Source organism: Sabethes cyaneus, chromosome 1 (genome assembly GCF_943734655.1).
Source record: "Sabethes cyaneus chromosome 1, idSabCyanKW18_F2, whole genome shotgun sequence".
Lineage (NCBI taxonomy): Eukaryota > Metazoa > Arthropoda > Insecta > Diptera > Culicidae > Sabethes > Sabethes cyaneus.
The window spans coordinates 151,690,940-151,710,681 of NC_071353.1; the positions used below are offsets into that span (position 1 = coordinate 151,690,940).

At 40.3% G+C, this 19,742-nt stretch overlaps 1 protein-coding gene across 1 annotated transcript; it reads right to left on the bottom strand.

Annotated features, from left to right (window-relative positions):
* Positions 1-471: 471 nt before the first annotated feature.
* LOC128736166 (transmembrane protease serine 9-like) lies at positions 472-12,575 on the bottom strand. The gene is made up of 3 exons (XM_053830651.1): positions 12,072-12,575; positions 943-1,560; positions 472-885 (listed from the first exon to the last, which is right to left on the bottom strand). The coding sequence occupies exons 1-3, from the start codon at positions 12,163-12,165 to the stop codon at positions 560-562; spliced, it is 1,038 nt and encodes a 345-aa protein (XP_053686626.1). The 5' UTR covers positions 12,166-12,575; the 3' UTR covers positions 472-559.
* Positions 12,576-19,742: the final 7,167 nt, after the last annotated feature.

Genomic DNA, 19,742 nt, shown 5'->3' on the forward strand with positions numbered 1-19,742 from the left:
GCAATATTTTTTCAGGTTCCACTTAACGATGGTCTAATATTACCAGGTTGGTGGTCCCGGCTATCATGTAAATGATCCTTTTCAAGTCACCGGATAGTCTGGCAAATCAGATGATTTTAAGCGAACTTCGACAATTTTATCTGCTTGAAAATGTCCGCCCTCTTTCCCCTGGCGGTTGTCCTATAAAACTCCTGCTCAGAAAGCTGTCTGACGTCTGCCTTGACATAGGTTTCTTCGTCCATCGCCATTCAAACTAACTCCGTCAATATCATTGTGTAAAACTTCCAAGATTGTGTTTTGGTCGTCCTGTTTCTTTGATTGCGACGAAGAGAATGGAATTCCGCTTCAAAGCGTTAGTTGCCTGGCCTATGGGGCCTCAGAATGTATCATCAGATTGGAATTACAGAACTGGCAAAAATCAATGATACACGAATCCGCCCGAAACGACTCAAAATCATACATTTACCATATTTATTACTTTAGTTTAACATAATCTCTTGGTTACGACACTCATCTTCTTCTCCCCAACGCTCAGACTGCTATCCGCCAAATTATCGCTCTAACTCTTCCACACCCGCTCGATGATCCAGTCGAGGTAGCTGGCCACTCGCGTGTAGATACCCGCATACTTATCGTCCCCACATCCGGACCCGTAGGATACCAGCCCAACCAGATAGTACCTATTGTCGTCGCGTAGTACCAGCGGACCACCGGAGTCTCCTTCGCAAGCGTCGGTCGCTAACCCGTCGGGATTAAGCTCTCCGAGTGCACACATCTGCTTTTCAGTTAGTCTGATCACACGGCCACCGGCCGTGTACCGTGCTTGGCAGGTGCTTCGCAACACCGGATTAACGGCCCCCTTCAGCAAAGCGTTGGGTAGGTTGTCTGCAAAAAAAATCGTGTTCGTTAAAGTGAAAACGGATTTATTTTGACCCTATTAACCTGCGTTATCTCGACCCCATCCCATCAGGGTCAAATTCGTTGTCTCCGGAAGATCGATCAGCGATGTGTGTAGACAAATCGGTTGAACCTGTGCGTTCATCGTAACCGGGCTCCGCAGTTCAATGAGGGCGATGTCATCTTGTTTCGTCTGCTGGGTGTACCCCCTGTGCCGATGTATTTTTGCAATCGCATAACTGTCAGCCATTGGATCGTCCGCTTGGTTCGTTCCCAGGCGAACCGCAGTGGGTTTAACGTTCTTGAAGCAATGCGTAGCCGTCAGCAGAAAGCGATCAGAAATCAGCGCCGCTCCACATCGCGTCCGCTCGTCGTCGTAGCTGACCAGGCCCATAAAGGGAAACTCGCCCACTCGGGCTTCGGTCACAACGCCCACGGCGTGCTCCGCAATGCGGACTTCTGTCCTGCGCACGGTGCTACAAGCAGTCTGTACTACGCGGGCCGAAGAATCGAATGTCGCATTCGGAGCGAGCGCACAACAGATAACCGCATCGTAGCCGCTGAATTCGCAGTGCAGTTCCTTCGCTCGGATACTTCCCCGGCACTGGGACGCTTTGCGACAGATGCCAGTGCTCCCGTTTCGCAGCGGACACGGGTCGCCTTCTGTGCGGTTGAGAGAAAAACAATAAAAATATGGATTGTGTTTGATCCAACGCTTGCTTTGATCGAATGCGCTAACTTTCGGTCGAAAAAGATTATTCCATGTCGGGTTATTAACAGCACTGTGCTTGGGAAGTTGAGAAATCGTGGAGAAAATGACTCCAAAGAAAACTTCAAATTTTCAAGAGCGAGAATGAACTAATTTACTTTTTGTCAACCGTACGCGTTTCAAGAAACACATCGTTTCGTTTGACAGACATATGACATGGCGCTTTTATCAAACAGCTTAACAGGATTTTTCCATCACTCGATCAGAAATTCTTCTACGAGTTAATTTGCATGATAAAAAGGTCGTATTTTGATTGATAAATAGTAAAAATGATAAGTGTAATGGCGTCTATTCATACATTTTTCTTGTGATTTCCTAACTTCAAGGCATGTCTTCGATCATAATGTAAGTGTAACTTACCGTGTACGTCCAAAACAAAATTCAAGCTCAAATTGAAGTCCAATTCCATGCCCTCAAATCTGCTGCTTCCCTTAGCCCTAGCCCTAACCGTAGTCCTGGCCTAGGCATAGCCTAAGATCAAGCCCAAGCTCAAGCCCGATTTCTAGTCCAAGTCCTAACCCTAGCTCAAGCTCAAGTCCAAGCCCTGGCTCTAGCTCAGCCCATAGGCTTTGCTAGACCTAACCGCAAACCCAGCCCTTGTCCTAACATAAGCCTTAAGCATAAGCCTAAATTCAGGTCCAAGTCCAAGTGTATATACAACTCAGGTCCAAGTTCAGATTAAACTCCAAGGCCAAGAACAGTTCCAATTCCAAGTCTAAATTCAGATCCAACTCTAAGTTCTAGTTCAGGTCCATCAGATCCAACTCCAAGTCCTTCATATCCATCTCCAAATTCAAATCCAACTCCAAGTCCAAGATCACATCTAAGTTCAGCATCAGTTCCAACTCCAAGTCTAAGTTACCAAGTTACCAAGATTAGATCCTACTCCAAGTCCAACATCAGTTTCAATTCTTAGTCCAAGTTGAACATCAAATTCGAGTCCAAGCCCAAATCCATCTTCAATCCCAGGTTCATATCCAACTTCAAGTCCGTTGATCAGATCCAAGTCCAAGTTCAAGATCAGGTCCAACTCCAAGTCCAAAATCAGGTTAATTTCCAAGTTCAAATTCAGATCCATCTGCAATTCCAAGTTCAAATATAAATCCAAGTCCCAGTTCAGATCTAACTTCAAGTCCAAGAACATGTCCAGCTCAAAATGCAAACTCAGATCCAACTCGAAGCTCAAGATCAGTTCCAACTCCTAGTTCAGTTCCCAACCCAAGATCGGATCCAACTTAAAGTTCAAGCTCAGACCCAACTCCAAGTCCAAGATCAAATTCAACTTCTAATTCTAGATCAGGTTTAATTCTAAGTCCAAATTCATATCCAACTCGAAGTCCAAGATTAGAGCCAACTCCAAGTTCAAGTTCAGATGCAACTCCAAATCCAAGATCATATCTAAGTCCAACATCTGGTCCAACTCCAAGTCTAAATTTCAAGTTTAGATCAGGCTCAGCTCCAAGTCGAAATTCAAATCCGACGAGATTGTTACATTAGCTGTCAACAACGAACAAAGATTATCCAGCATAATCCACAATTCCGAGACGTATTTTTGGATGAGAGTGGAATTGTTCAAATCAAATTGTTAATGAGGAAGTTGCTAAATCCGATATTCTTCCTCGGAGACACCATGTTACACGTTTGACACGAATTAACAATAGTGAAATAATTACTGCAGTGTTTTCTCTAGCAACTAACCAACCCGTTCGCAAAAATTGTCAGCGTTACAAGAAATCTCAAGCACAACCGCAACCACTTATGATGGCAAAGGGGTTAGTGGATTAGTTTAGTCCAAAACTGGTACCAATCGGCCACCTTTGGAAAAAATGGGGAGTTCTCGCTACTTGTATGACCACTCGCGCCATCGATTTGCAAGTCACTCATACATTGACCACTGTTGTGTTTTGGCTGCTAGAAGGGCCGTATAAACTTCCGAGTGATCAGTAAGGATTGCATACAGCAGCAGCCCAACACACCATGATAAGTTGGCGAAGAGGTTTATCTCAGCTTACACTGAATGGGTCTTCAACCCGCCTCTATCGCCTCATATGGTAGGAGCGTGGGAGAGGTTGATCCGCACAGTCAAGAACAATCTGACGTTTTACAATCCAGCAAATTTCCAACTGACAAGGTACTGCAGAAGCTCTAAAATAATGGCAACGGAAAGCAACGGGATTTTTTTTCTCTTTTGCAGTGCTTTGCCACTTTGCTCTGTCCCCAAATAACCGTCAGTTTTGTTTCATCTTTCTTTTTCTGCCGCAGCACGCTATCAAATGCATGCTCACAAGATCACAGAGCAAACCTTTCAGTTCATTTAATTCCCTGTCCGATGTTCTCTTTGGTATACGGAGTAAATAGTTTCTAGTTTCAAACGTGTGAAGAAAAGAGCCGCCAAACTTGTAGTTGGGCTCTTTCTTCACCGGATGAATGGTTGTAAGAGAATCCATGCACCATTCGGAGGCAATCGGAGACGAATGAATCTTATGATTTAAAGTCTCCGTTAACAAATAAAAACCAACCAACCAACCGGAGGTAGAGCAAACGGTTGAATAGAAAACATAAGCAAATTTGGAATTGTGACTTAACTTGAAGCCTTATTTTAAATAGAACTGGAAAGTGAACTAGAAATTCGACTGAGAATTAGAATTAAATTGGACTTGAAATTGGGTTTAAAATCAGACAGACCGTTGGCTTGAAATTGGAAAATATGTGCATGGAAATAAAACTTGACACAAAGTTTTAATTGAAATTAAGATTGACATATTTTGTCTTACACGTTTAACCAATTCCCGTTTATTGTTTTACCTTCTGTTTCTATTTTTCTCTTTTCTAGTCCCGGTTTTTCATTTTTTGTTCTGTTTTTTCTTCTTTACTTGATCTTTGCTATCACTTACCTTCCTTTTCCTTCAGATTTCTCTGTCTTTTTTTCGTGTTACTTCTTTTGTTCTATTTTTTGTTTTATCGTTACGTTTTTCTTCGTCTCTTTTCCAGGTTTTTCTCATTTTCCTGGTTTTTTCTTGTTATTCATCTGGTTTTTTACTTATTTTATGTGATTTTTTCACGCTTTCTGTATTTTCTCTTCCATTGTTCTTTTTTTCATTTCCAGTTTTCCTCTTTTTCTAACTCTCCACCTAGTTTCTCGTCTTACGTTGTTCCATTCCGTTCCGTTGTTACGTTATTCCTTTTATAAATACCCCGTTTTTCTTCTTTTCTGTCACGTTTATTCGGTTTTATTTCATTTGCTCTCCAGTTTCCCTTTCTTGTCTTTCGGTTTGCGGCTTTTCCTCTAGAATTTTATCTTTTTTTTTGTTCTTTTACTGGCCAGTATCCCATTTTGTCTTATCTTTTACTTTGTATATCTCGTTGGATCCCACTTTTCCGTCCGTTTTCCTCGTTTCCTCTATCGGTTTCCTTTTTTCTCACGCAATTTTTTTCCCTTTTGGTTTTTCTTGTTTTCTTTCCGTTTTCTCTTACTTGTATAATTTTATATCTTTTTTCCCGTTTTACTATCTTTTATGTCACGATTTTTTTTCTGTACCGTCTTCCTTCTATTTGCTCGTTTTTCCTCCTTTTCTGATTCGTTTTTTTCCTTTTTTCTGACCACTGTTTTCGCCCGTTATTTGTTTTTTCTGACAGATTAAATTCCCAGTCTAAGGCAGATGCAACTCCAAGTCTATATTCAGATCCAACTCTAAGTTCATGTTCAGCTCCGTAGAATCCAAGTCCAAGTTTAGATGCATCTCCAACTCCAAAATCAAATCTATCCCCAAGTACAAGTTCAGATCCAACCCCAAGTTGTAGATCACATCTAAGTCCACCATTAGGTAAGCCTTTAAGTTCCAAGTTTAGATCCAACTCTAAGTCCAAGTTCAGAACCAGTTCCAAGCCCAGGTTCAAATCCAATCCCAAGTCTAAGCACACTTAAAATTGGACTTGACCAAGCGGTAATCAGAAACATTATGGCTAGAAGGGGCGTTCCGACCATCATATACAGCGATCGACGTACAAATTTCCGAGCGGCTAGTAAGGAGTTGCACACAGCCATACAACAGCTCTACCACGATAAATGGGCAAAAGAGTTTACCTCAACTAACACTCAATGGGTCTCCAATGCATCTATTTCGCCACATATGGGAGGAGCGTGGGAGCGGTTGATCGGCACCGTCAAGAAAAATCTGACCTTATTATAACCCAGCAGATTGCCAACAAATGAGGTCCTGCAGAAAAAATCTTATTTCTCGGAATTTTACTCTTCCGAAAAGCGACGGGTTTTTTCTTTTGCAGTACTTTGCCCTGTCCCTGAATAATCGTCAGCTTTGTTTCATCTTTCTTTTTCTGTCGCAACACTACCGAATGGATTCTCTCAAGATCACGGAGCTGTTTCAGTTTATATAGGTAATTCCCTGTCCGGTGTTCTCTTTGTCATATAGAGCGAATAGTTTCCAGTCTTTGGCGTGTGAAAAAAAGATTAGCTCTGCTTGTAGTTGTACTCTATCTGCGCAAGATGAATTTTTGCAATAGAATTCATTTGAAATTGGGCTTTGGGTGTGGGTTTGAAGTTAAGCTCAAAATTCAATTTAAAATTGGACGTAAAGTGGATTTGCATTGGACTTGAGATTAGACTTGGAATTACCTTTGAAATTAAACTTGAAATTCAAATTTTACTAGAATTTGGATTGGACAGAGTTTTAATTTGACTAAAAATTGGAATTAAATTAGGCTTTAAATTGGGCCTAAAATCGGACAGACCATTTGACTTTAAGTCGAAAAATATGGACATGGAAAAGAAATTTGACTCAAAGATTTAGCGTCAGGGTTGGCATATTTCGTCTCACACCATTTTTTCTCTATTGTAGTCCCGTTTTTCCACTTTTTGTTTGGTTTTTTCTTCCTTTATGAACCGTTTTTGTGGTGTCTATTTTCACTTTTCTACCTTTTCCTTACGTTTTTCCTCTTTTTCTTCGTTTTACTTTTTTCTGTTTTATTGTTCCGTTTTTCTTCGTCTTCTTTCCTGTTTTTTCTTATTTTCAGTCCTGTTTTTTGTTTTCCATTTATTTCCTGTAATTTTCTATCACGTTGTGTCTATTTTCACTACCACTTCCTTTTTTCATTTCCAGTCTTCCTTTTATTTTAACTCTCCTCGTTAGACTAGAGTCTTCATCTGTTACGATATCCCTTTTTTTCTTCTTTTCTATTACGGTTATTCGGTTTTTTACTTTGCAGTTTCCCTTTTGTCTCGTTTTTTGTCTTTTTATCTACAGTTTTACCTTTATCTTTGATCGGTTTTTCCAGTTTAATTCTTTTACTGCCCATTTTATATTCCGTTGGATCGCACTTTTCTCGGTTTGTTTTCTCACTCTCGCGATTGTTCTTTTCCCTTTTAATTTTTCTTGTTTTCTGTTCCGTTGTCCCTTTCTGTAACGATTTTTTTTTCGTTTTCTGTACTGTCTTTCTTCTATTTGTTTGGTTTTCCATCATTTTTTGCAGTGTTTTTTTCCTTTTTCTGCCCGCTGTTTCGTCTCGCTCGTCTTTTCCTGTCCCGTTCTTTGTTCTTGTTCTGCTATTTCTCATGTTTTTCACTTTTCTGTTTAGTTTTTTCGTCCTTTACTGTCTCGTTTTTTTGTTTTCTGTCCCGTTAACCCCTTTTCTGTTTTTTTTTGCTTTCGTTTTTTTCCGTTCTTCCCCTTATTTTGTCTTGCTTATTCTCCTCTAACGTCACGTCCAGCCAGGTTCTGTTTCTCGTTTTATCCTGTTTGTTTTCCGTTTTTATTGTTTTCTCTCAATTTTTCTCCCTTTTTGTTTTCGCTTCTCAATTTTTAAGCTCCCGTATTTTGCCCTTTTTTTCCTCCTTTTCTATCTCGTTTTTCCTCCTTTTCTGTCCAATTTGTCCTAATTTTCTTTACTCGTTTTATTAGTCTTTTTTCTTTCTTTTGTCTCATTTTTCTTCTCTTATCTTCTGTTCTCCTGTTTTATCTATCCAATCTCTTCTTGCTTTGCTTCGTTGCCCCTTTTTATTCCGATTTATTCTGATCCACTTCTTTTTTATCGTTTTACATCCCGTTTTTCCTCTCATTGTGTCACGATTTTTCTTTCATTTTTTTTCATGCCATTGTGTCTTCTTTTTCTCGCTCGCGTTTTTCCTCTTTTTCTGTCCCGTTTGTCCAGGTTTTGTCACGTTTGTCACGTGTCACGTATTGAACTTGAAGTTGATCTTTGAAAGCATGTAAAATTGAACATGAAATTGGTCGGTGTTAAGTCAGACCGAACCAAGTGACAAAATGCTGCTTTCGAATTCAAAGTTTGCTGGTGGGTGTTGTTTGTATCTTCTAGTCGTTCATAATTATCGCAAGCCGTTTGCACATTTACGAGATTGAGATCTGATTAGAGTAAAATGTAGCTTTGGAAATTCTTGATCATTTGCTGTGTTAATAATTCATTTTTTCTTTAATTTTGCGACTTGTACAGAGCCCTACAGACTTGTACAGAGGACTACAGAGCCCCCTACCTTACAGGTCTTTCCACTCCTCCGGTAGTCATTCCGTATCTGAAATCTTGACACTCAATTGACCTCTTTTGGTGGGCACCATCCTTTGCTGCTGCTTTATTGTTTTTCAGCCGCTGAATGGCTCGTTTTACTTTACCTATAGATGAGGGTAGCACATCTCCGTTGCTTGCTGCACCAGTAAAGTCACTTCCTACACTATCACGGTCTTCCGTCTGCACTCCATTCAGGTGTTCATCGTAGTGCTGTTTCCGCCTTTCGATCACCGCGCGGTCGTCTGTCAAAACACCTGCATCTTTATCTTTATACAGTTCGACCCGCGACGCAAAGCCCTTGCGAGATTCGTTGAGTCTTTTCCGTGCGTCGGGAAAACGGTACAGTTGCTCGAGTTCCTCGCACTCCCTTTTCTCATGGTGGTAATTCTTCTCCTAGAAGAGTCGGGTTTGCTGTCTCCGCTTCTGTTTGTATAGTTCCACATTCTGACTAGTACCCGTGCACCGTGCTGCGTGCTACTCGTCTAATATCTGGCAGCACCCCTCGTTAAACCATTCGTTACGACGAAGATGTTCTCCGCTACGCTGTACGCTGATCGGGAAGCAATCCTCCTCCAGGCATTTCTGCAGCACTGCCCTGAACATAACCGGGTACGCTTATATCGCGGGCTGGTACCGAATGGCCGAAACACGAATGGCCGAAATCCAAATGGCCGTATTCCAACAACAGTTACAGAAGGGCGAATCGCGAAAGGCCGAATCACGAAAGGCCGAATCACGAATGGTCGAATCACGAAAGACTGAATCGCGAAAGGCCGAATTTTCTCGGAATGCCTAAATCAACAAAATTTTTATTGGTCATTTTGTGAGACCTTACACATTTTAATAATTTTTTTTATCTATTTCTCTCCGCGAATTTGAAACATCCCCCTGAAAAACCTTTAAAATTTTCCCCTCTATTGCCTTTTGCTCCACTTGCAGCTCTGTGATAATCCGCGTTATTGAAAGGTGAAGAAAAAGTCTTTTCGTAAAATTCTATACCTTAGTTTACCTGCGTCATATTTTTTATTTTAGTAGATATAGTATAGATAATTGATAGTTGTTTCTTCCCCTAAGCGCGAATGATTTACGTTTATTACAGGGTGCGAGGATCGTGTCAGTAGCAAATATTTCCTAGATGATTCAGGACGAGGTGACCGCAGGCCGCGAGTGTGCGTCGGTGACCCGCCGTCGGAAGCGCCGGCCACTGCGGGGAGGCAGCCCCCCGTAGAAACCACTCCTATTTAGGTGCATGCATTTTTCTAGGTTTACTGACTAGTAGGGATTATCTCTTAGTTAAGTCCGAACGAGCGGCAGCGAGTAAGTACAGCATATACCCAATATTTGTGCAGGCTGAAGGCCGTGATTATTTTCGGCCGAATATGACGTTCGGCCATTTGTGTTTCAGCCTTTTGTGATTCGGCCATTCGTGATTCGGCCAGTTGTGATTCGGCCGTTCGTGATTCGGCCATTAGATGTATAATGCCATTTGTTATTTCGGCCATTCGTGATTCGGCCATTCGTAGGTAATCCTGTATCGCTGCTTTCAGGACCATATTAGGGACTCCAGAACCGTAACACTCACGGCATTTGCAACTTTGATCAGCCGCGTCAGTTTGTCCGAAAAACCGTACTCTTGCATTATCTGCTATAGCCGTTCACGCTCCACTGTATCGTATGCTGCCCTGAAATCCACGGATCACCCTTCGTGTAGATTGGATAAACCACTTCTTCCATCCATTCCTCCGGTAGCTTCTCCTCCTCCCAAATCTTGGAAATAATCCAGTGTAGAGCCGTTGCCAGCGATTCTCGAAAGCTTTACCAGTAGGCGATTCTCACCAGCGGCTTTGCTGGTCTTCAGCACCTTCCATGGGCACTTCTAGGTTAGCTTCCGTTCCGCCTCCTTCTGCAAGTTCGCCGATGAGGTGTTCATCTAAGAACGGCTTCCAGCAGTCGACCACTCGCGCTCGTTTGTGATTAAATTCCCTCTCTCGTCCCTACGCGTGTCAGGTTTCGGTGTGTGGCCCTTACGAGTTTGATTCACCTTCTCGTAAAACCATTAATTCGGAATAGTTGTTCTAATTCTTCACGATCTCTGTCCACCTTTTGGTGTTTTTTACTCCTCAGGATCGTGGTCAACTGGTACCTTGCTCGTTGGGTTTTGGTCAAGTTTTCCCTAGAAACAATGCTCAAATAATTTTTCCATGCATGTCGCGGTTTCTCCGATGCCCAAGCGTGTTTTACCCCAACCGTCTTCGGAACCGTCTAACTCCTCGGAAGAAGGCAAGTCGTCATCCAGTAATCGAGCGTAGTTCTCGGCAAATTGCAGGTTATCTAGCTGCCTTCAGCCGTGGAGGACGGCTTCAACGTGTCTGCTATACGGTTGACAGTTTTGAGCGCACATTACCCTTACTGTCCAGGTCTTCCAGGTTGCACCTTGAGGAATTATTTTACAAAGATTGGCCCCATTCAAACAACAATGTGTGTTTTATTGCACTCTTATCGTGGTCGTCGTTTCCAAATCCATCATATGAAAGTGATAATAACTGCCCAGTTAACTTCGAAATACGATGCTGATCTAACAAGCCAGTCGTCCGTTCGAATTTCAGCTAGGCGGTGCTTGTCAGATAGAGTCAGCAGGACCATTGCGCTAACCCCGTAATTGTCCTGTACTCTAACAGCCGACTGCGAAGTCGGTCGATAAAGAAGGTTCAAGCCCAAAGCTTTACTTTTTATGAAAGTATTAACTCTCAAATTGTTGCTTGTCGAGACGCCAGCATTGATATCACATTAAATAAAACGTGCAAGCTCTCGTCGAGAATGCTTTCGTCGGTTGTTCATAGAAGTAACTATGGAATAGACTTCTATTGTAATACTTAATACTCTTATTGATGGATTGGTTTTGACATTTGACTCAGAATTAATCAATTTCACGTTTGACAGATGAAGTGAAGACAGTGTGCCTCCTGTTCTTAGTAGGCGCTGTGTTTAGACTACAAACGCGCCGATGAAAATTATTGCACCTGACTCGCAAGCCATGTTTACATTCCATTTGAAATTGCTATTTCTTGAGTAGGTGTTTTAAGCAACTATAAAAATGATTAATTTTAATTAGATTTTCATTCAATAGTAGGTATAGGAGAAAAATCCATTCGATAACTAATTTCTATTTGATTTAGGTTTTCTGCAGGATGACGATCCGAAATAGGTAGTTTATATCTATTTCTTTGGTATTTCAAGGGAAGCCAAAATTTCTATTGGAAAATGTAGTTTCCAATTATGATAATAGAATATGTACCTAATGTTAGCTTTATAACATTATAAGTAGTGAAAAAGCAGATGAAAAAAATGTAAATGTGTTTATTTAGTAGTGAATAATGTGACGTGGAAAAGATACAAGAAAGGATCCTGAATTCAAAAAAATTTAAATGAACTTTGAATAGCGACCGAAGAATAACTTTGAATTTCTTTAAATGCATAACTCAACGAAATAAATTTGTTAGATAATTTTCCTGTACTTCAACCAATGTAAAGAATCACAAACAGGTATATTCACCACCACTGCCACTGACCTAGGCTACGAAAGATACTCTTGTGCAGATGTGCCAGAGTGGCAGGTAGACAGCCATGATCGTCTATTTTACTAAAACTTACAACAGCCCAGAAGTAAATCTATTTCAGGATGCATGCCATCAAATCGAACACATTCCATAATCAGGGTATAAAGCACGAAACTAAACAGGTTTGCGTGTGCTGATGGACCGGTTAGAAAGAAGAAAAAAATGCAACTCTCGAAGAACGGTTGCTGATGCGAAAAAAGCTGTCAAACAAGTCCTCATCCTCATACGTACAGGCAAATCAAATCTCTTACCGAACCGTTGCTCCTCTAGGCGAAGAATACTTTGGGTCATGCTTGGGTGACCCCCGAAAAGGGCCATCAGTAGTAGCACGGTGCGTAGAATCATCTTCTGCTCCCGATGCCCGTGAATTTGTGAATGACTAGCTTTGTTTACAGTTTTGTTTGGACAGCAACTACTCTGGAGTCGAGTCGAGTCGAGCTCGGTGCGGTGTGTGATACTGGCGACGGGCGAGTCAATCGCTTATCGCTTCTTCATTCAAGTGGTGGAAGTTCCTGCACCTGACGTCACACAACATCGTGTGCTGACACGGTGAACCGTGAATCTTTCTTTCCGATCTTTGCCGCGAACGATCGATCACACACTGTGTCAACTGCTGACGTGAGTCACACTTTTCATCTGACGAATGGATAAGATTGGCTTTCGGATTCGGATTAATTACGCGCGCGCTCTCGTGAAAGGTACTTTCCATCAACTGAAAAAAAACTACTTTGCCTGCCTGCCGATAGTGCCTGCGACGTTGACAACCGACCGATCACTTACGAGGACTTCCAATAACTGGTTCTCGCTCTGAGAGCGCAAACGATTTATTCTGGGTACTAGTAGGGTGATGGTTATCACTCAGACAAAGACTTGGAATGAATCGATCTGAGCTGGGTTCATTCGCAGCATCCAAAACCAATACAAGACTCCGAGAACCGTTTTGCGTTGTTTGACGGGGAAATGCTATGGATTCGCAGTAAAAAGCTGCTCTGGTTTCTTAGTTATTTAACAGATCAATTAATCTACATTTTGGAAAGGTAGTTTCTTATACCAAAGAAGGGCTCCCATCCGGCATTGGGCTGTCATTTGTTATTTTTGATTTTGTACCAAAGAAATTTTGGATGCTTGATGCTCGATGCGAGTGGAAAAACCATAATGCGTCTCCCTTTCTCTGTATTTGATGGAGGTACCTTGTTCTTTACCATTACAGCTGCTCCATTCTGCATCTGCAAATACAATTTATGCAGCGTTTGAATGAATAACCGTTTAAGTCTGCAAGATACGAACTGGCCCTATATGTTTACTAAATAATTAACCATATTAATTTTCCTTATTACACAGTCACTCATCGTATCCCTGCCACATCATTGTTAGCTGATATACCAGGCGTCTGCATCGATTTAAAAGGAAAAAGAGGACGCTTGGTTGCTTCAAACTCGACCGAGAAGAAATCGACCGAGAGCAGCGCACAAAAGCGTGGCTTCTACCAGAAGCAAATAATATTGAATAATCATCTTTTACTTCTCCATTGTGGATGCTTTTGAAGAAGGTTTAAGGAAAGTCTCAGGTGAACGGGATTTAAGATTAAGTACAGAGCGAAATTTAAAGCCCATAAGCTTGTAACGCTTTGTCTCTTTCAAACAAAATGAAGTCGACGTCAAACACAATTAAAAAAGCACTTTCAAACTATCTATCAAGATTCCCGCATTTAATCTGCTACACTAAAAAAAAATCGGCACGTCAAGTTTACGTGAAACATAGGCAATTCTCATCCATCACACTTTTCATGTAACATTTACGTGAATTATAAGACACTCGTACTCATACTAACCCGTTTACGTGCGATCCCGGTAAATTTGATCAACTTTCCCATTAACTACTACATGAAGTTCATGTAAGTAGCTGTACAGAAGTTCACATGATTTTTCACGTGGATTGGACATGTCGATTTTTTAGAGTGTACGAAATGTTACAAAGAACAGTACATTCTAAGCAGAGGCTTGTCTACCGACCTTCACCAAGGTTGCAATGTGGTTTATTCAGTGAGGTTTGACATTTTATGGTAATCATCCTTAATAGCAAATCAGTAGACGATGCAAGAAAGTGACAACTGAGATTTTCACTTATACCCAACCCGGTAACAATGTGACAGCTCCCATACTAATCAAACGTACCTAAAACTACTGGTTCACGGTTCACAACAGATGTTTGAAAGCGGCGTAAATATCGAAGAAAGAGTTTATTATCATTTGTTTTAGCAAAAAATCTCTTGTGTATATAAGATCTGAATTGGTTTATTATTTCAATGGAGCATTTTACAAACTGACAAAATTATGTCAAGTACCAAAACGTTTCCGTGGTAATGACAATAGCAGCATAACTGGTTCTTCTGTCATAATAAAATGCTCTATTTGGTTCTGTCATGTAACAGAGTGTTTTTTATACAACTGCAACAATCTCTATTGCTTGGATCTATTCTTGAATTTTGTTTAACTTGTTCTGTTAACGACAAAATCGATCCAGCAATCATGAAAGAGCATTTCATTTTGAATTGCGCAGCGGATAACTTTCAATGAAACACGCAATATTTAAATACTTAAGAGCAGACAACTCGTACACAAGAGTGACAATCTTGTAATAAATACCGCTTTTTATCTTGTAAACAAATCAATCAAACAACCCACCAAGAGTTCAAACAGTTTTACCGAAAACATGAAATAATGCTGAAATAATCAATACGCACTTTTCAAATCGTTGTCCAGACAGCTTTTTGCGTTCACATTTAACGTAACAAAAATTAACATTTCCTTTGGAAATCGAAAGTGCGTCAATTTTGACCGGCACGTAAAAACGATCGTCGCGACATTTTTGACACTGGCGGGTGTTATGGGAAACTGTTAATAACTGTCACTTTGTTACGGGGTAGCTTATACCTTCGCCTTTTGTTATTATTAAAGTACACTCAAAATAATTTTCAAGTCGAAATTACGGGAAAAGTTATGTGAATATTTTCCATCCAACTTTTCCCGTACTATTTATGTGAATTTAACGTAGTTTGCATTAGTATGCGTGCATTTACGTGGAAATCAGATAGATGTGATTGTATTTTCAAATAATGTTCAACTGAAAGTCACGTAACTCCCGTAACTAGAGAAATTACCGTGATTTTTCACATAGTCCTTTCTGGTGGTTTATTTTGCGTGTATATATTTAGTGAAATAGTGCAATGATCTAGGCCATCGTCTAGGCTGGTTCGATCAGCGAAAAAGCCCGAACAAAAAAATTGCACAGTCTCTGGGGTTCTTTGTATAAGAATCATGTAGAGGAATTCTGCAGAAGATTCGAATAGAATGCTTTGCTTATAAAACCAGGAGTCTTGTATAAGAAACTAGCAGTTAAAATTTTCAGGATATCTGACTACAACTCGGTAAAGGAATTCCGAATTTTCTCGCGGTTCGCGGCTGGTGGGTACAACTTTCTCAAGGGCACAGTTTGGTTTTAGCTACGATTGTTTGCTGGTTGAGTAGAAAAATGTAAACATGGTTTAGTTTACGCAGACTAGCGGAACTAGCGGACTAGAGGAATTTTGTTGAAAGGAAAGGGCTTCCAGAGTAACCGCAGTAACCGCGCCTGCATTGAATGCCGAACCGAACTGTACCCTTCAGAAGATTGTACATACCAGCCGCCATTACCGCTCGTGGAAAGCTGGATAGATTTCGCATAAAGATATCAAATTTGAACATTATTAGTTTGAAGTGTATGCTCCAATTCGTTACTTCTATAACAATCTATGAACTCCACTCTCTAAATATTTTAAATGATAAAACACAACAGCATTGTGTCAAATCGGCGTTCGTGGCTCAATATCGTATAAATTGTGGTTTCCCAAGTATTAGGCCTACTTATATTGTCTGTCAAGTTTTAAATCAAGCTGTAGCCATTTTCAGTGACTACCCGAGCAGGAGCGAATAGCAAAATAATATCAAAATGTGTTATTGGAAATCAAATAACTCATATCAAAATTTGGTCTTGTTTTGGCTGACATAGTTGGTAAAATAACAAAAAATAATATCAAAATTTAACTCCTTTAAGGCTACAAGAATAACTACTTGTGTTATTTGAATAACAAAGCAATAACATGACTGTATTTAGAGTTTAGAATAACATATTTTAGTATTATTAAGGTATTGAATAACAAATGCAGTAGTATATGAGATATTAAAAAATCCTTTTATAAAATACTAGCTGACCCGACAAACTTCGTATTGCCACAAATTAACCTGTGTTGTACATAAATCATGAATCTCGGATAATCTTTGTCACAATCTCGAGTTTTGCAAGCCCCCCAGTGGGCGGCGCTTCCGACGGCGGGTCACCGGCAACACTCGCGACCGTCTCGTCCTGAATGATCTAGTGTTACTATAGATAGTTTTTGTTGTCTTGTATTGACTAATGTTTTATGGAAGAGTCTCGAATTTCTCGAGTTCGATTAGTTTTTGAGTTTCGCAAAAATTTCTGTTTTATTTGTATGAGAGTCCATATCCCCCTACCACAGGGGTGAGAGGTCTCTAACTATCGTAAAATAAATTCAAGACTCCAAAATCTCCCACATGCCAAATTTGGTTCCATTTGCTTGATTAGTTCTCAAGTTATAAGGAAATTTGAATTTCATTTGTATGGGAGCTCCCCTATTAAAAGGGGTCGTAATTCACCATAGAAAAAATTTCTACCATCTAAAACTCTCACATGCCAAATTTGGTTCCATTTGATTGATTAGTTCTCGAGATAAGAGGAAATTTGCATTTCATTTGTATGGAAGCCCACCCTCTTAAAGGGGAGATGGGCCATAACTCGCTTTCTAAAGAAGAGAGGGGTCTCAATTCACCATAGAAAAAAATCTTGCGTCCAAAACCACTTGCATGTCAAATTTGGTTTCATTTGCTTGATTAGTTCTCGAGTTATGAGGAAATTTGTTTTTCATTTGTATAGGAGCCCCCCCCCTCTTAAAGTGGGGAAATCCATAGAAAATATACCATAGAAAATATTCTTGCCTACAAAAACACCCACATGATAAATTTGGTACCATTTGCTTGATTAGTTCTAGAGTTATGAGGAAATTTGTATTTCGTTTGTATGAGAGCCCCCCCTCTTAAAAAGGTAAGGGGTCCTAATTCATCATAGAAAAAATGGTTGCCTCCAAAAACACCCACATGCCAAATATGGTTCCATTTGCTTGATTAGTTCTCGAATTATGAGGAAATTTGTATTTCATTTGTGTAGAAGCACCCCCTCTTAAAGTTGGGAGGGGTCCTAATTCACCATAGAAAATATTTTTGCCTCAAGAAACCTCCACATGCCAAATTTGGTTCTATTTGCTTGATTAGTTCTCGAGTTATGAGGAAATTTGTATTTCGTTTGTACAGGAGCCCCCCTCTTAAAGTTGGGAGGGGTCCTAATTCACCATAGAAAATATTCTTGCCCTCGAAAACTTTCACATGCCAAATTTGGTTACATTTGCTTGATTAGCTCTCGAGTTATGAGGAAATTTGTATTTCATTTGTATAGGAGCCCCCCCTCCTAAAGTAAGGAGGGGTCCCAGTTCATCATAGAAAAAAATTTTGTCTCCAAAAACACCCACATGCCAAATTTGGTTCCATTTGCTTAATTGCTTGTCGAGTTATGAGGATAATTGTGTTTCTTTGGTACAGGAGCCCCCCCCTCTTAAAGTGGGGAGGGGTCCTAATTTACTATAGAAAATATTCTTGCCCTCGAAAACCTTCACATGCCAAATTTGGTTCCATTTGCTTGATTAGTTCTCGAGTTATGAGGAAATTTGTATGGAAGCCCCCCCTTTTAAAGAGGAGAGGAGTTATAAATCACCTTATAAAGAGGGTAGGGGTCTCAATTTACCATAGAATAAATTCTTGTCACCGAAAACACCCACATGCCAAATTTTGTTCTATTTGCTTGATTAGTTGTTGAGTTATGCAGAAATTTGTGTTTCATTTGTATGGGAGCCCCCCCTCTTAGTGGGGGGAGGGGTTTCTAACCATCACTAAAACCTTTCATGGGCCCAAAAAACCTCTACATGCATATTTTCATGCCGATTGGTTCAGTAGTTTTCGATTCTATAAGGAACATACGGACAGACAGACAGACAGACAGACAGAAATCCTTCTTTATAGATATAGATTTATAATCTAAAATTTCTTTAATCAATAAAAAAAATTGAATGAAATATATCGAATGTCATTTTAAGGCCAAAATAAGATATGACACCAAAATCAGTTTAAACTCATCTTACAACCACTGTTTTAAATATTTTTAAATTTAAATACTCAATAACAAAATGTGTTATCAATGTATCTCCATATCTATTCAATAACAAAATATACCATTATAACACAGTTTGATATTGTTTTTGTATTATTTTGCTCTTCGCTCCTGCTCGGGTAGCCTTGAAATAGCGATATAGACCTGTATAGCTGCCAGCGTTTTGCATACTCAACATTCAATAAATAATTTCTAAATGTACCCAACTAATGTTGTGATCCTGTAACCTAGCAGAAATTTGAGAATATTAAGAGCACTTACACGAACAAACTTCGCCTTCTGTCTTTCAAAAAAGCAAAGAGGAGCAAACATACCAATTATTGGGTATTTACGTTTTCCAAACTCGCTGTTTATAGTTATAGTTCGAATCACTTAAAAAAATCATGGCAAGCATTGAATTTATAGATTTGAATCTTGCCGTTTTGAGCCTTGATAAAGATATTCAAACCAAATCACAAGAAAACAAAGCTACAGGTGCCTGTTACCTTACAGAAATCAAAGATTGCGACGTCGCCGTCACCACCGGAAATGTTCCACGACTTTCTGTACCTTTGCATGCAGTTTTCTATCTTCGCTGATATGGTTTTCTCAGCTGGAAAAGTTCTAAAATTCTCCATGGAATATGGCGCTAACGGTATCCCGTCAATCATTCTGTGACGCTGTACAGAGACTAGGCAATCAAAATCACACTGTAACACTGTGTCGGCAGTGGCAGTGTTTGGTAGTTATCGAGTTAACGTTGCTAACTTACCAGTGGTAAGCATTGTACGCAGACTTCGGGTCAAAGTAAGCTAGTCTTTCTTTTAAGTTTTTTGCTGTTTGTTCCTTTTGTTCAAGTTACTGATGAAGTATTGTCTTTATCCAGCCGACTTGCAACCAGTGTTGCTAAGTCCCAAGTCGTGTGGTCTAATTATCTCACACACGCGTACTTATTCTAAACTCCCGCACTTATTTCTTCATGCACTGCAACTAGTTTTTGCGAGTGTGTGCTCAGCTAACAGCTACAGTCGTCGCTCGTCGTTCGTCGTTGCAGCCCGATCTGCTGATACCGATTACTCGCGACGGCTCGTTTTTTTGTATGCCAGAACCCAGAAGGGTATTGGGTTAAAAGGCCACTACGACAGTCCTTATGATCGTCTTTTGTGGCAGGCCCCGATTGCTGTACACAGTTTACGGACCGCTCATACCCATTGATGGAGTTGAGCCGGATAGTTGTATTCGGTACTAAATAGTTAATAAAGCCAATGACCGTTTTGAGATTTAGGCTCCATACCTGATATGGAGTAACAAGGAAACTTTCAAAGAAGTTGAACGTTCAGGTTCAGGGGTTGAAGTTGAACTCTGAACCTTTAGGTTCAGAGTTATAAAAGCGACAGGTGTCAGATGATACCTTGCCGATAATCTTTAAATAACGGGTCGGCTCGTACTCTCGCCCGAGAGTAGAATCGAGGGCAAAGATGTCTTCTTCTTTTTCAGATGAAAAAGTAATGCAAAATTTGTATCCCAGTGCGCCGTCAGCCTCACGGGCAACTAATTCCACATGAGTTTTTTGAATCAAGGATGCAGGAAGACGATATTAGGATGTGCGT